Source organism: Malurus melanocephalus, unplaced genomic scaffold (genome assembly GCF_030028575.1).
Source record: "Malurus melanocephalus ecotype Western Australia unplaced genomic scaffold, MMel_1.1 scaffold_22, whole genome shotgun sequence".
NCBI lineage: Eukaryota > Metazoa > Chordata > Aves > Passeriformes > Maluridae > Malurus > Malurus melanocephalus.
The window spans coordinates 2,540,137-2,555,060 of NW_026623254.1; the positions used below are offsets into that span (position 1 = coordinate 2,540,137).

Below are 14,924 nucleotides of genomic sequence, written 5' to 3' on the forward strand. Positions count from 1 at the left end.
CTGTGCCACTGTGCCCACGTGTGGGCTCCTCACTCCAAGCGATGCCGTGTCTCTCCATCCCCGCTGTCGCAGCCCCGTCCCCGGCCCGCCCCTCGCCACCGCCCGCAATCCTGAGCGGCCGGCGCTCGGCGCTCGATTGCGGCGGCTGCTCTCGGGAGGGAGCAGCCACGCCGCGGCTCGGCGCTGGATTGGTCGCGGCTGCGCGGCGGGCGCAAGATGGCGGCGGCGCTGGGCCGGGGGCTGGACATCAGCCTGGCGGCGCTGCGGCAGCACGACCCCTACATCAGCGGCATCGTGGACGTGGCCAGCCAGGTGGCGCTCTACACCTTCGGGCACCGCGCCAGCCAGTGGGTACGTGCGTGCACCCGCCCCGCCCCGCCCCGCCCACCGCGCCGCCGGGGCGGGGCTTTCCCGAACAGGCCCCGCCCCCGACACGCCCCGCCCCCCACAATGGCCGAGGTGTGAGGGTGGGAGACAGCGAAGGGTTTGGCGATGTTCCCGGTGTTCCCCGTGCTCCTCGGGCGTGTGCGCCTTACAGCCGCTATGGGGGCTGTGAGGAGCCCCGGGGTGCTCGGGAAAGGGACTCTGGAAGGCTGCAGGGATGGAGGAGCTGTGCCATGTGCGGCAGGGCTGTGGAGGCTGCGGTTTAACCTCGGGCTGTGGGAGGCTGGGGTATAATCCAGGACCCTGGAGGATGGAGTTYAGCCTGAGGCCATGGAAAACTGGGGTTTAACCCAGGGCTATGAAGGCTGGAGTTTAGCCCGGGGCTGGTGCAGGTTGGGATTTAACCCAGGGCTGTGGAGGCTGGAGTTTAGCCTAGGTTTGGATTTTAATCCAAGGCCATGGGAGACTGAGGCCTCAGGCACTCCTGTGCCCTTCAGAYGCCTACGCCTACGATGGAACCCAAACATGTACAAAAGAGCAGTGGAGTTTCCGGTACTAAAAGCACTGTAGGATTTACAGATGTCATTACTTTGGGAAAACTGTGGGTAATAGAGCGTTCAGGCTCTTTGCACGTGGTTCTTGGCTTGCTGTAATGGTGGGACTCATGGCCTGTGTTTGAAGAACCTGCCCAATTTGCCTTTTGTGTCATTTCCCCTATTCCTGTCCCAGGTATCGCTCCTGAGGGCAGGTGTCCTTTGGGCATTCCTCTCCCTGACTCTTGGCTGTGCATTGCCCTGGGGCACAGCCACGAGTTAACCCAGCACACTGTTTAGTGTCATGGTGTGCTGCCTTTATCTTTTCATATCTTGCCTCAAAACTTGGGGAGCTGCTTGGTGACCTGTGCTAGGTCCAGCTTCTCACCACCAGCCCATAGTTGGGTTTAGATATTTTTTCATGGCTTGGGTGAGAGAGATGTAACTGATGGCACTGGTAAAACAGAGGAAGTGGGGCTTGCTGATGGTGAGCAAAACACTGTCCTGTCTGTTTACAACTTTCTTAATGTTCCTTTTCTTCAGGAGAAGACAGATGTGGAGGGAACACTGTTTGTTTACACAAGGTGAGGACAGTACCTTTTAYCATTTACAGGTGAAACCTGTGGGTATGGAAAAGCTGGCTTGGATGGAGCACRGCTGCATGAAGTAAAGTGCTCCCCCTTGCTCAAGGGTGAAAAGAAATGAAACTGGCAGAAGCAAATGTGGGAAGGAGAACACTGTGAAGGAGACTTTACCTTGTATTTTGATAAGACTTCCAAGCGTGATTTAAATCTCAGGCTAAATTGTAAAAATCTTTTGTGTTGGTTTAAATAGGACTTGCAGTTTGAAAGTGTCTGAACAAAAAACAGTGAAATAAATGATGATATTCCTTAAAGTAAGTGAGTGGCAGAACTTGCAAAATACTGTGTCCCCTATTTAGGGAACTTTCGTATTACTTGTGTCTGTTCATTTTTCATGCATATTTCATCCAACTTTTTGGATGGTTTTAATGCATTCTTTTAGCAGCAACTCTGGTTGTGGCTCTCAGAGCATTATTTTTTACTCCATTTTTTTTCTAGCACATGTTTGTTCTGTTGTGTAGAGCCTGCCCTACACATTGGGGTTTCCATGTTGGTGCCCCAACATGTGCTGCTGGGGTGTAACACCAAAGCAGAAAGTTTCTTCAATTTTTATGTCAAAGAGTGTCTGGTAAGAGAGCTGAGAAAGCAAGAAATTGTTTTGAGAAGATGAGAGGTGTATGTGTGAGGTGACAGGCCCRAGAATCTGCRAGSTTTGTGTGAAGTGGGAATGCTGGTTTCAATCTTTCCAAGTCTCTTGTACCAGCAGTGGCAATGGTCATCAGTAATTTTTCTAAGCTGCTCTCAGGTAAGTGGAGATAAGATGCTGTTAAAATTAYCACCACAAGAGGAAAGAAACAGCCCTTTGTTGTGCTGGCAGTAGGTGGATGTGGTGAGTTGTGTGCTGCACAACAGAATCAGTATTTCCTGGTATGTTGGTTTCAAAGCTAAAGAACTGACAATGTGAAACCTGGTACTTCTGGTATCTGCRATCTTTCACTGTTCTTTTTGGTGCCTGAGGAAGTTTCCATTTARAGCAGAGGTTGCTGCCTGGCTGCCCTATAAGCAACAGTGTGGAAAAGGTTGTGAACTGTGAGTAACATCATGCATTGTCTCATTATCAGTTCTAGCTTTAATTTTCTGTGACTTCAAACAAATTTATAAAGCCCTATGGAAAAAACATTGCCAAGAGATAGTTTGGAGACCACCGGTGTTGCCTTTGTTGCTTCTCATTACCTTAGKCACAATGTTAAGTGATGTTACCATTTTACTTGGAATAACTTACTTACTGCCCATCTCATCTTTGTGAATTCTGAGGAACAGTCAAAAAGTCAGGCTTCCAACTGGATTAAGACCAGTGGAAATAGACTGTTTTAAGTGAAGTATTGACTGTTGCAAACAAGAATTCTTGTCAAGGATTTCGCTTCTGTTTGTTTTTTGCTTGACTCCAGTCCGGTAATACAGGTTCCTGTGCTTTGGTTTCATGAAGAAATCCACATAGTAGCAATTAGGCAGAGATGGCATTTTCCCTRGATGTTTAGCCATCATCTTTTCTTTTATTGCCAAACATGGTTTGAGAGGAGTCCTGTCAGGAGATTGTAACAGGCTTAACAGTTTACATTTGTGCAAGTGACTTGAAATGTAATCCCTKTGAATGAGCATAATGATTTAGAGTCATAGAATTATAGAATGGTTTAGGTTCCTCATTTATCAGGGATCATTCAGAGAGGGGGGAGGATTCACAGCTGTCTGGGGCAACTTGTTTCAGTTTCTCACTGAATGGTCACTTTTGTTCTTATGCTTTAGGTGGTGTGGAAAATTTTAAGGCCTGTTAACCTAAATGCTGAAAAGTTTGCTTGCTCTGACTTCTTGTAATTGTTCTTTCTATTCCAGTGAGAAACTATGGGGTAAATGGTGGCATTGGATCATGTGATGCTTATAGTCTGTTTGTTTCTCATACATAATGTAGGGCTTTGCCATAATTAAAAGGAATAACAAAACTGCAAGAGTCAAGTGTTATTTCCTTGGCAACAAAATTAGTTTTTTGTAGCATCTCTTAMAAGTAAATAAATAAATAATRATTTTGGTGCACTATGCCACAAAGAAATGCTAGTGATTTCCTTTWTCCTYGACTTGATGRGATTTCTACTTGTTCATTTTCAGATCRGCTTCTCCAAGGCATGGTTTCACAATTATGAACAGACTGAGCATGGAAAATCGAACTGAACCTATTACTAAAGACCTCGATTTCCAGCTCCAGGACCCTTTCCTACTCTACAGAAATGCCAGATGTAAGTATGTGACACATTGGGTTAAATACTGGAGTCAAGTTCTCTTTAATCTGTTCTTGGTTAAGGTAGTCCCAGTGCTTGACTGCAACTTTCAAGGGTTGAAATTGAAGGAATGCGTTTTGCTTTTTTGGTGAGTTGAAAGAGAAGAATTGCTCAGTGTTCCCTAAAATGCCACTCTACTAAAGAAAGTACTAGAATGTGCTTAAGAGCAATRCCTTCATTGAACTGACAAATTGTGGGTGTTTATGGCTGCGTGTATGTGATGGGCAGAGAGAGACAGAAAGTGCGTGTATTTTCTGAATATACCCCTGTCAGTGTTGGGAAGTCTCAGCATAATATTTGTAGTCTTAATTTTCTGCATAAAAATAGACAATTGCAGCCAATTCAAACCCTGTCTTCTGCTCCAGCTCTAAAATACTGTTCTTAGAGCAAGTTGGAAGGCAGGTTTCTTCTCAACTATTAGGCGTAACTCTTGACAACATAATGTTGAATCTAATTTAAAACCCACTGAAAGACAAAGTTATTACTTTGGGCTTTCTGTTTATATTGCATGATTATCTTTACACAAGAATTAGCAAGTGTCAGGCAAGCTCAGAAATGAGAAGACGTGAGGAAGCTTYCTTGTACATGCAGATAGAACACAGACTGTTACAATGTGCAGGGAGCAGTTGTAAATGCACAGTTTCTATCTCTGCTTGGAAACAGAGCTGTAGTCTATGATGTGGGCCTTATCCTGCATGCATAAAAACAGATTGCAGAAATGTTTTATGTGAGCTGTGATGCTCATGTGTTCCCTCTGGATGAAGTAAAGGCAAAAGCAATCCATGGCTGGCAAAGCAGTCCAATTTGATAATCTGCTAGACCTATTTATTTCATAAACTAATTTGGAATTGGAAAATATATCAAGAGGGAATCCTGTTGTTCACACACACTGTGTGGTAGAAACAATAGAGAAAGAACATTTTAAATAGCCTAAATTAAACTGCTGCTTTTGGGAGTATTTGCTAGATGAACAAAGAACTGGAATTCAGAAAGAAACTGTARAGAATTGCAGACATCTCCAGGCTAACCTAGACTGGACCAGACATTAGGATTTTAAGTACTGTGACRCCTATTTATTCCATCTGATGTTGAAGGGCTTTTCTTATGTAAGTGTAATCTTGTTTAACCTCRTTTTGAAATTCCATTAGGGCTTTATGTATGTATATACTAATATCTATGTTTTGAAACCTAATCTATTAACTTTWCTTTTTCTGTTGAGGCAATTGGTATAAAGAGTAATTGGAAGTTGTCTTAAATCTGTGGTGGCATGAAATAYTTAGTCTGATTACTGCACATAAACTGTAATTTGTTTATTTTTTTACTAGGAGAAAAATTGGGGGTTGGGGAGCATAAGCTGTCTTTTCACAAAGAGATGTCAAAATTTTMGATTTGCAGGAACTCAAATATAAGTAGTAGCCTGTGCTTCTGAGCAGGATGCCCAAATCTGTGGATCTGATTTTTACCAGGGCTAGCTGTTTGACCTAACCATGGGTAAATCTATACCTTTTCTTTGATTTGAGACTGTGGTTGTCAAACAAACAAAATTCATGTTTGTTTTACTAAAAAAGCYCTGTTAATTTCTGTCAGTATCAGGTGAGTTCTGATATGTTCCTCCTAGCTGTTTATCATCCTAAAATATTCTTACAAACACTTAATTACTATTTCTTCAAGAAAACTGAAGCTTTTGATACTTCAAAGGAAAAACTGGTGTTTTCTCAGATTTTCATGAAAACATCTGTTTGTAGAGCAAATTGACATTACAAACCGATAGAAGAGAAATTCTTTACCAACTCGTTTGACTTCTCCAGGTTTTCTTTAGGTCCCTAAAGATAGTTCATGTAGTGCTCTCTTCACTGAGCTGCAGATACCTCTTGTCTTTCTTACTTACTTTGTATTTCAAAGCCTTTGCAACATAAAATAATCTTCTCAATATTAAGTATGTGTTTTCACAAGGGTCTCATCCAAACACAGTTATGAATATCCTCTTGGATTTTCTATATGATTATTTTCCTGCTGTTCTTCATTGTATAGCTTGTCTTTATAGTTTTTTTTTTTCAAAACTGAGGCTTGAGGCATATTCCTTATTAAATTTTCATACAAAACCGGGGGTTTTAGACTCTTATGTTGTAATATTATTTTTATCTCTGGCTTTCAGATACTAACAAGGAGTGCTCAGTAATGGCTGTTTACTTGGCAGAACAGCGGACARTTTGGCAGTAATACTGAACAGTATCTGGAAACAAATTATCTTTTTCTAACTTGTTGTTTGACTTGGTGACTTCTTATGATGTTTTTCATGTGTCTTAATATCAGGTCTAACAAAACTAACTATTTCCTCTGTTTTTCTAATTGCTGGCCCTGCCCATTGTTTGTTTCTTCCAATATTCAAAATCCATTTCAGTGCAGCTGAGTATCTATGGCTGGTTGTATCACACAGTCTAAAATAAAACCTCTTGGCAGCAAAGGTGGTACYTGTGTACTGGACAAGTCCAGCAACATTTTGTCATGTAATAGCTRTCCTTTTGTAAAGCTTGCTTTTCATCCAATATATGATTACAATAGAAAAAGTTTTCCAAAATTATTCACAATAAATATAAATTTTAGAAATGCTTAAAATAGGAAAAAGCATATTTCATCTCCCTACTTTATTGTTTTCTCATATTTTTTCTATTGTTTCATATGATCCTGGTCATCTTAAGTTGAAATCTTTTCTAAACACCATGTTGAAGACACACACAGTCTAATTCCAGCACTTCTCACACTGGATTTGGGATCCATGCCACTTAATGTTTGCACCGATCCATTATTTCACAGAAAAGTTTTGTTTGGGAAATCTGTTCGGGTAGAGCTGGGGTTACTAATTTACAAGCCAGGAGGGAAGCTCAAATTACAGTTTTTAATGCTAGCAGAAATCTTTGTCCACTAAGGAACAGAAGGTTTATGGATCCAACAGGCAATTTTCAATGTGACCTTTAAACTTATGTAGTTAACTGCAATTTTAGATGCCATCTTTCTGAGAGGAAGACAGTAGTTCTGGTTTTGTTTAGATGATCTAGCAATTTTAAGGATTTTTTTAAAATTTCATGAGTTGTATATTTGACCAGTATTAACTACATAATTACTACTCTTTTTTCATTAGTTTTTGGTGATAGTTATTGTGAAAAACAATGKTTAGAGCCTGCTGCTTAAGTCTTGATGCTGATTAATAGRAGATAGTTSWRAWKAWWWMMRWRMTGWKMARYWMTWRAKKRARWWAMYTWARKTWWYTYMMTYWAKWRYTKMWCAKYWYKKWWWTMWTYWSAACTATTTCCCACTCTATATTGTACCAGGTGTTTATGTCTGTGTGCTRGGTCAGTGAATTATTTCTTGATTTGACTCATTTCCCTTTTCATCACTGAATACTGGTTTTGATGCTTAGAGAAAACAAAGAATTTGGGGAATATTAAGTTGCTTATCTCAGAGCTGGCTTCACCTTGAGCATTTCAGCTGCCAAGAACACAAGATCCTACCTTAAAATAGTATGCTAATTGTGACAGTTATCTGATACAGGTTAATTGGGTGCTTTTCTGCTATATTGAGTGGAGAAAGAAATTGTGTGACACGTCAACCAGTATTCTCTGTCTGACAGTTTCTGTACCTATTTGGGCATAGAAGTTTCAGTTTTCACTTCTGTGTCACATTTGTAGCATGGGCTTTGATCATGTCATCTCCTAAGCTTGAAATGGAGTGAAGACTTCTAGAGAGATGTGTCTGTTSAATTTGGGCTTTTGCAGAGGTTCAGCAAGTGGTACAAAAGTAGAGCAGACRTGCTTGGTTTTGGCAAAGCTGTCCAGATGTGGGGTACCCGTGGGGTGTACATAACTTCACACTGGTTTTAGTTTTTTCATTTAACCTGCCACCATATGTCTATCAGAACCCTGAAAATTTTGTACTATTTTCCCAGATTCCTACACTGCAAAGATAATGGGATAGGAGGGAGAGGGAAGTTTGCCAGCTGTCTCAAGCAATTTTGTGGGTTTTATCTGTGGTTTGTGGGGTGTTTTTTTTCTTCCCCTGTAGCTCATAATTATGTATGAAAATTTTTCCAATTATATACTTGGGGGCAAGCAATTGTAAAATGTTTAGGAAAGGATAATGGTGTATAYTTTCCTCAAACTATTGTTTTTCATTCTTAGATTCTGTGTTACAGCATCCAAGAGCCCTTTCAAATAGAACAACTCATCTTTTGAGACTGATTGTGGCTCATTTTAGTTCACCCTTCTAAGGAAATTCATCCTGGTAAAAAATACAAATGGATAATAAGTGTCCCATCGTTGTAGTGACTCTGCAATTAGCATTTCTCTTTTAAAAAACATCGTAGCTTGAAGATTTATAAAGTTCACTTCTGAAGAGAAAGTAGGAGGCAACAGTAGGAGAATCTTGAGTGATATTTAAAAAAGAATATATGATGAAAAACAACCTTCTTTTGGCTACAATACTGTCCTTTTCTCTCTGAAATRTGTTCATAGTCTATACTACATTATTTTCTACTACAGTATTTTAAACCTCTTTTTTCTTCTGATTTATTTTTTATTTGAGAATGAAACCAGCATTTGGTGGTTAAATTTCCTTGTGTATATATTTAGACTTGGCCTTCTGCATATTGACCAATAAACTACTGCTTGTTCAATTGTTTCCATTGAGACAGGCAGAACAGATAATCCAGGCTTTGTCTTTATGATGTAATAGAGCTTCTGTTTGGTGGTTTTTTAAGGTAAAAATGTCAGGTTAGAACAGAGAGCCTTTATCAGCCTCCTTCCTGCCGACATACGGTATCAGGTCCAATATCAAGAAACCCAACAGGATGAATACAGTAATTGAGATGTGTGTTCAATTGATTATTCCCCAAATCATTCATTTTTCAGGATTTTTAAATGAATACCTATAAATGTGTTTAACTGTCCAATTTGTATTGTTTTTTCTCTAAACTCAGTGGTCTGCTGATTCAGAAATATTACATGGCTTTCTGTTGCTGCATCATTAAGCAAAATATAGTGTTTTTGTCACAACTGARTAACTTAAAACCTTTTTTTTGGAGGCTAAGTTTGCTTGCAGAATTATTATTCTGCCCTGCTACAACCTGCATGTTTTGTTGAAGAAAATACTTCTGTAGTTTAAAACTCTTTGAAGAGTGTTTGTCAGTTTGGAACAAAAGTATAAACTCATACTGTAGAAATTCAATTTTTTTGCAGAAGGGCCTTGCCCTTTTTAGGGGTATATTCTTCTCAGACTGTTTTGTTTTTTKGGGTTTTTTTTGCTTAACAGATTTGGGTAAAGCTCTTTTTAAAAAGCCTGCTTGGACTGACTACTGCCATTTGTTCAGAATACAAATGATTGTGGTTTACCTGAGGTGTTGTCCTTGGAGACATTTTTGTCTCAGAGATACAAACAAAGCTCTCCTCCTTTCCATTCTACTTTCTCTCCTTTGATCAGCCTTTTAAAAATTCATAATGTATCCAGCAAGACAGAACAACAGCAGAGGTCATGATTATCTTTTCTGGATGTTCCTGACCTTAAAGTGAAACCTCAGTTTTTCTGAGTGTTRGAATGCTAATGCTTTTAAGTACAGGCATTATTTTACTTTTTTAAATTTCCAAAGAAAACATACATGCTGAAAAGAATTTATGTTTTCATTAGAGTTAATTCTAAACCTAGAAAATGAACCATGTAGCCTGAGGTTTGTCATGCTGCGTGCATTTTTTTAAAAAAGCCTGTTTAAGTTTCTGTCTAACTTAACTGGTTTATAGTTTGTCRTCTGGAAATTTTCTTGAGAGAAGCAAGCAAGTTTCTTACTGCCTCTATTTATCAGATTCATAGTGGTGATAATTTTTTTTTCATGCAAGGTGGCCTCTAGCTCTCAGTTTATTGACTTCCTTGTACCTACACTCAGAAATTATCTGTTCATAAACCAGTTTATAAAAGCATAGATAAAGGCAATACTGATTTTCTACTACATTTCTCATATAGTTCCTGTCTTTGTGGTCTATACTTCAACTAACCGATGATTTTAATGTGCTTAGAAAATGGTAAAAATTACTTAAGAATGTCAAGAAAAAGAATAAACTGCCCCTTGGAAACAGTATAGATACCAATTTACATTTTTATCACTAAAACCATAAAASGTGCATTTATATATTAGATTTTTGTGCTTTTTCATTTTAATTTTCCGGGATACCTGAAAAGCTTTAATGCCTGCCTTCTGAGATAGAAAAATATTATTATAACTTGATGGCATAACTTAATACTGTAGCCAGGGATGGATGGACATGCAGCAATGCTGGCTCAAGGGAAGTGGGTTTTAAGATCAGGAATTACGATTTTGCAGTCTGGTGGTTATTTAGCTTGCCTGTTCTAGGGTGCACAAACTACAGATTTTGAAACCTGTAACTAAAATCTGCTTAAATCTATGAAAGGAGGAATGGATTTTTAATGTAGGGAAGGGAACAGAAAAATTAATTAAAAGTAAATTAGCTGAAAAAGTGCCACAGAATAYAGATTTTTATGGAAACTTGTAGCTGATCATGATTTCTCCTTTCCYTAAGTGTGTCTCTAACTGAAGCTGGTACTGTTGTGGTTTTTAAAGCAAAATTGTTTATACTAGTAAGTATTTCTAAATTTAGTTTTTCCAGGGCAACCTTATTAATAATATTTTCCTTTAAACTTAATACAATTTGTGTTTCTCAGTGGAATTTGTAGACACCATTTCTGAAGGCCTTATGCTTTAATTTTTGATGTGTAACACCATGTCCCTTGTTACGCCGCCCAACTCAGCACAGATATTTCTATTCAGACTTTCTAAAAAGGATGTTTTAGTTCTTTCTTTCTCACCCTTCCCTCCCTCAGGATTTGGTGCCAATTGTGGAAGCCTTTGGCTGAGCAAAGCAAACAGTTTAGAATGGTTTTCATTTGTGAAGTGGCTTTTTGCAGCTGTAACTGCGATGACTGCAGCCRTCTTTTTGCTCTAATGATGTGTTTCTGTTGTGTGTTGAAGGTGCTTAAAAAATATGTAAGGAAAAGAAGTGCAGTAATCCTAATGTAGGTTTTCAGTTTCAGCCGAGTCTGGAAGTCAGAGTAACTATATTGCCATGTGAGAAGAAACAGGCTAAGGAGCTCAGATAAAAGAGCTGTGTCGTTTTTTGGGGTTTTTTTAATAGCTGGTAATTATTTTGTGCATGATGGAGCTGTATCTCTGCTTGGACAAACAAATCAGTAGGCAAACAATATGGAATAGAATTAGARCTGTGTATCAAGCATCCCACCATTGTGGATGAGTTTCTGTATGGAATGGCAGCAGAGTAATACTGCATAGATCTGCTAGACACAGTCTTTGTTTCCCATTTATGGATGTCAGCATATAAGCAACAAATTAGCTTGTCTGGAGGTTTACTGTGGAGAGTGTAGTGCCAGTGCTGGGCATTCCTGACGTCCTTTCAAGATAAGATAGGCATATGATGCAGCTTGCAGCTCAAGAGTTGAACTTGGAACAGATAATTATTTTTTTTTTCAAAGGGGCTATTTTCATGTGACTACCTGTATACCCTCTAYTTCACACTCCCTCCTTGTTTAGCATAAAAGGGTAGGTGTTTCAGGGTCAGGGTAAATATGTACATGAGTGCCTCCATATTTCTCTTGCAAAGGAGGATAATAAAGAGCTGGTTACTTTCCACAAATCCCTTGTGTAACCGCCTTTRCAGCTTAATCCCTTCACATACGCACACATGTATTTAGCTTTTCCAGCTTTTGTATGTTTTAAACTTCTTAGCCTCTTTGTCTGCAAAAAAACCCCCTTTTCTTTCTTTTTCCTTACACTTGCATTCCTGTTTTTAAATCATATCACAGTGGAAGTGGGAAAACAATGTTCGTTAGATGCTCAAAATACAATATATAACCAAGAGAAGCCGTCCATCTACTTAACTCCACAGATCTGAGAATTACCAGAATTATCTAAATCCTGTGGTGTGATCACACATTCAGGACTTCACAGTACATTATTACCAAATACTGCTGTGAGGTATTAGGGTAGTCTCATACGTGACACAGATTGCTCTATTTAAACAGGAAGGCAATACTCATGGCAGCTACCAGACAGTTTCTGTGCATACAAGTGGGTGATGCTGTCTTACCTCCAGGTTTGATGTAGAAGCAGTTCAGCTGAGTTTCATGCACCACCTTCCCCTTGTACTTCGTGTCGGGTTCCCCTGGCTGGTGGCTGGGGAGGGGGTGATASGCTTGCCGGACTAAGGCTTGAAACATTTTAAAATTCCAAGGAGCGTTGAAGCTGAACCTAAATGTATTTTCTAGAGATAGTAGAGGCACATTCCTCTTGGTTAATTTTCTTGCTTCAGAGGTATTTTATGGAATACYCTTGTACAGAAGTTAAAACCTGAATATTGTTTTAAATTGCTGACAACTGGATCTTCTAATCTAGAAACTATCCTGTAGCTCTTTCAAACTTCTGCAGTATCTCTTGCATTATCCTTCCTATTGTTGCTCTTCACTTCTAATCCTTTGCTTGTCCTCTGTGCCTTACACTTGGTTGGAGCCTTCTCCTCCCCCTGTCCGTTTTTCAGGAAAACTTGGATTGAGGAGTGAAGATAATGGGCGCCATCCACCCGTCAGCTCATCACCTCAGCGAGCCATGACGATCTCTGGTTTYTGTATATCCACACGGGTTCCTCTGATAATACTCTCTTGTGCTGGAAAAAAATAGGTTTGCTTAGCAGAGGGTGGACTACACTCCTGACATAGGCAGAAAACTTCTCTTGGAATGTGAGCTTGCTTACTCACACTCTTTTATATGTGTGTATATATATMAAAATATTTGTAACCTTCTCTCAAAACATGAGAGATAAATACATGAGCAAGTGTATCCCACAGCACATATACAAGCTGCTCACTTCTGTCTAACTTTGATTTAATACAAGCTTTTGAGTGCCTCATCAGTGTTCTCTTTGTCAAAACAAGCCTTAAATCGGCAGTAAAGAATACTCTTCAATTACAGGAGGGAAAAGGAAAGAAACCCTTCCCAAGTGTAAGATAGCATACCCTTTAAAGGACAAGGAATGTGTTATATACAGAAACAGGGTACAAGTGCTCCAGTGGAATTCCACTCAGGCTGCAAATGCAGTGTTGCTTTTTTGTCTTAACTGGCATACAAACCAGTAACAGCACTGGGCTTAATGCCTGCTGCCTGCTCTGCTTTAATGATTGTGGCTGCAGCCCAGTTGTTGGGTTTGCAGCAGGGTTTTCTTTAATAAAATATCAAGTCYTAATATGATAATGCATTGCTTAAAATCAATCTGAAAAAATGCCCCAGTGGGTTTTTCCTACTAGCTTCATTATTTTGGACATACATATGCCTAGGTCTTTTGGAGCCTGTTTTAGTAATCCYTTTGCATAACAGGGATATTATTTACATGAATAAAACCAACCAGAGATTCTGTGGCCGGGGGGAAGGGAAAGTAAGCGATGTAAGACACATGCTGCAGGTCAGAAGTCAACAATAAAGGGACTAAGAAGATTCTTCCTGTGAATCATCTGATGCTGGCCATTGTCTTAGACAGGATATGGACTTTCAGTTTGATGAGCTGTACCAATTATTTTGTCTCTGTCAAACAAACTGACTTTCTATAAAATTTCAGTATTTTTTCCTCAACAACAGGCAGTATTAAATCCTCTGCAGAGGAATGTGTAGCATCTCTCAATTAAGAAGCTAATGAAATTTCATATTAATTAGAAAAAGGAGAGAAATAACATTGGATTTTTATGTGAAGTATGATATGCCTTCCTGTGGGGTTTTGCTGGTTTCTTTGTGTTGTTATCTGTTGTTTTTATTCTGGTTTCTCTCACATTAATATTTCTCTCTCTCTAACACTTTAACACAAGCCAAAGCAGATGTTCAAATTTGCAGTGAGAGGGTTAAATGCTGAAGGAGGGGGAGAGAGTGAGGAAGCAGATGATGATTACTGCTATGTTTTATTCTTAAAGGATTATGCATAAGCTAGTAAAACACTGCTGACTTCTGAAGCAAAATGAAATATGCATTTTTACTTTGTGTGAAAATAATACAGTTGCTGCAGTGAAAATAATCCAATGCAAAAATCCCAAATTTTTATTTAAATGTAACTGTATCTGTAATCTATAATCAGGGATTCAAAGTTGCAGGGTACCTCCCAGGGTGCTGCTGTTGTGAAATATCTAGCTGCTAATACAAAATGAATTTGATAAATGTGAAGGGTTTTTTCTGTTGTATTACAGGTTTAAAATAAGGAACAGTTTACTGCTTAAATTACATTTTCTTGGAGACAAACTTGATCTCAGGGGTGCATTGTTTCTTTGTACATGTACACATAATGTTCTGCATTCTTGCACATACAATGTCTTGTGTGCAARAATACAGAAAGGTCAGTAAACTTCTGAGTAATCTGAACACTAACTTCAATAATTTTAAAATATAATTTTTAAAGATACRCAAATATGTTAAAATAGAATTACAGTATTCAAAAAAAAAAGTCATAAGGTACTTCAAAGGGATGGTATTTGTGTCTTCATGAAAGAAATTACCTTTTCACAAGAAAAACATACGTGAAACATTTCTGTTAATAGTTTAATGATCCTTCAGCTTTCAAGCATATAAAAATGCAGTGACTATATCAGAATGATAAAGGGTTCAGGATGAAATTTAAGTTGTGAACACACTGTGACCGTACCCATGACTGGAGTAAACCTATTACTGTCTGCCTGTCATTCTGTGAGAACAGTGAAGGCCCTTTCTGTGCCTGTGAAATTGTATTATATTGCTAAAAATTGTACTGAAGAGTTTCTGACTGCAGCTCTACARACAAGCAGATGTTCCTAAAGGCAGCGTAACAGCTGACTGCCAGAGAAGGAATGGCTACAGAGGGTAGAGAACTCCTTCATGTGTTGAGAATAAYGTGGCAAAACAATAAACGGAAATAYATAAGATACACTGTCAATATGAACTAAACGTTGGAGATCTCAGGAGGAGTAGTTGACTTTTGTGTATTTCTATGTGGATTTTTTCATTCTTTTTCTAA

At 39.1% G+C, this 14,924-nt stretch overlaps 1 protein-coding gene across 1 annotated transcript in view; it reads left to right on the forward strand.

Annotated features, from left to right (window-relative positions):
• The first annotated feature begins 209 nt into the window (after positions 1-209).
• The window catches only part of DCP1B (decapping mRNA 1B), a 40,848-nt gene continuing 26,133 nt past the window's right edge, over positions 210-14,924 (forward strand). The window contains exons 1-3 of the mRNA XM_057390047.1: positions 210-351; positions 1,461-1,501; positions 3,659-3,786. Coding sequence (XP_057246030.1) covers positions 217-351; positions 1,461-1,501; positions 3,659-3,786 — 304 coding nt within the window. The 5' untranslated portion in view covers positions 210-216. The remainder of the gene's footprint in view (positions 352-1,460; positions 1,502-3,658; positions 3,787-14,924) is intronic.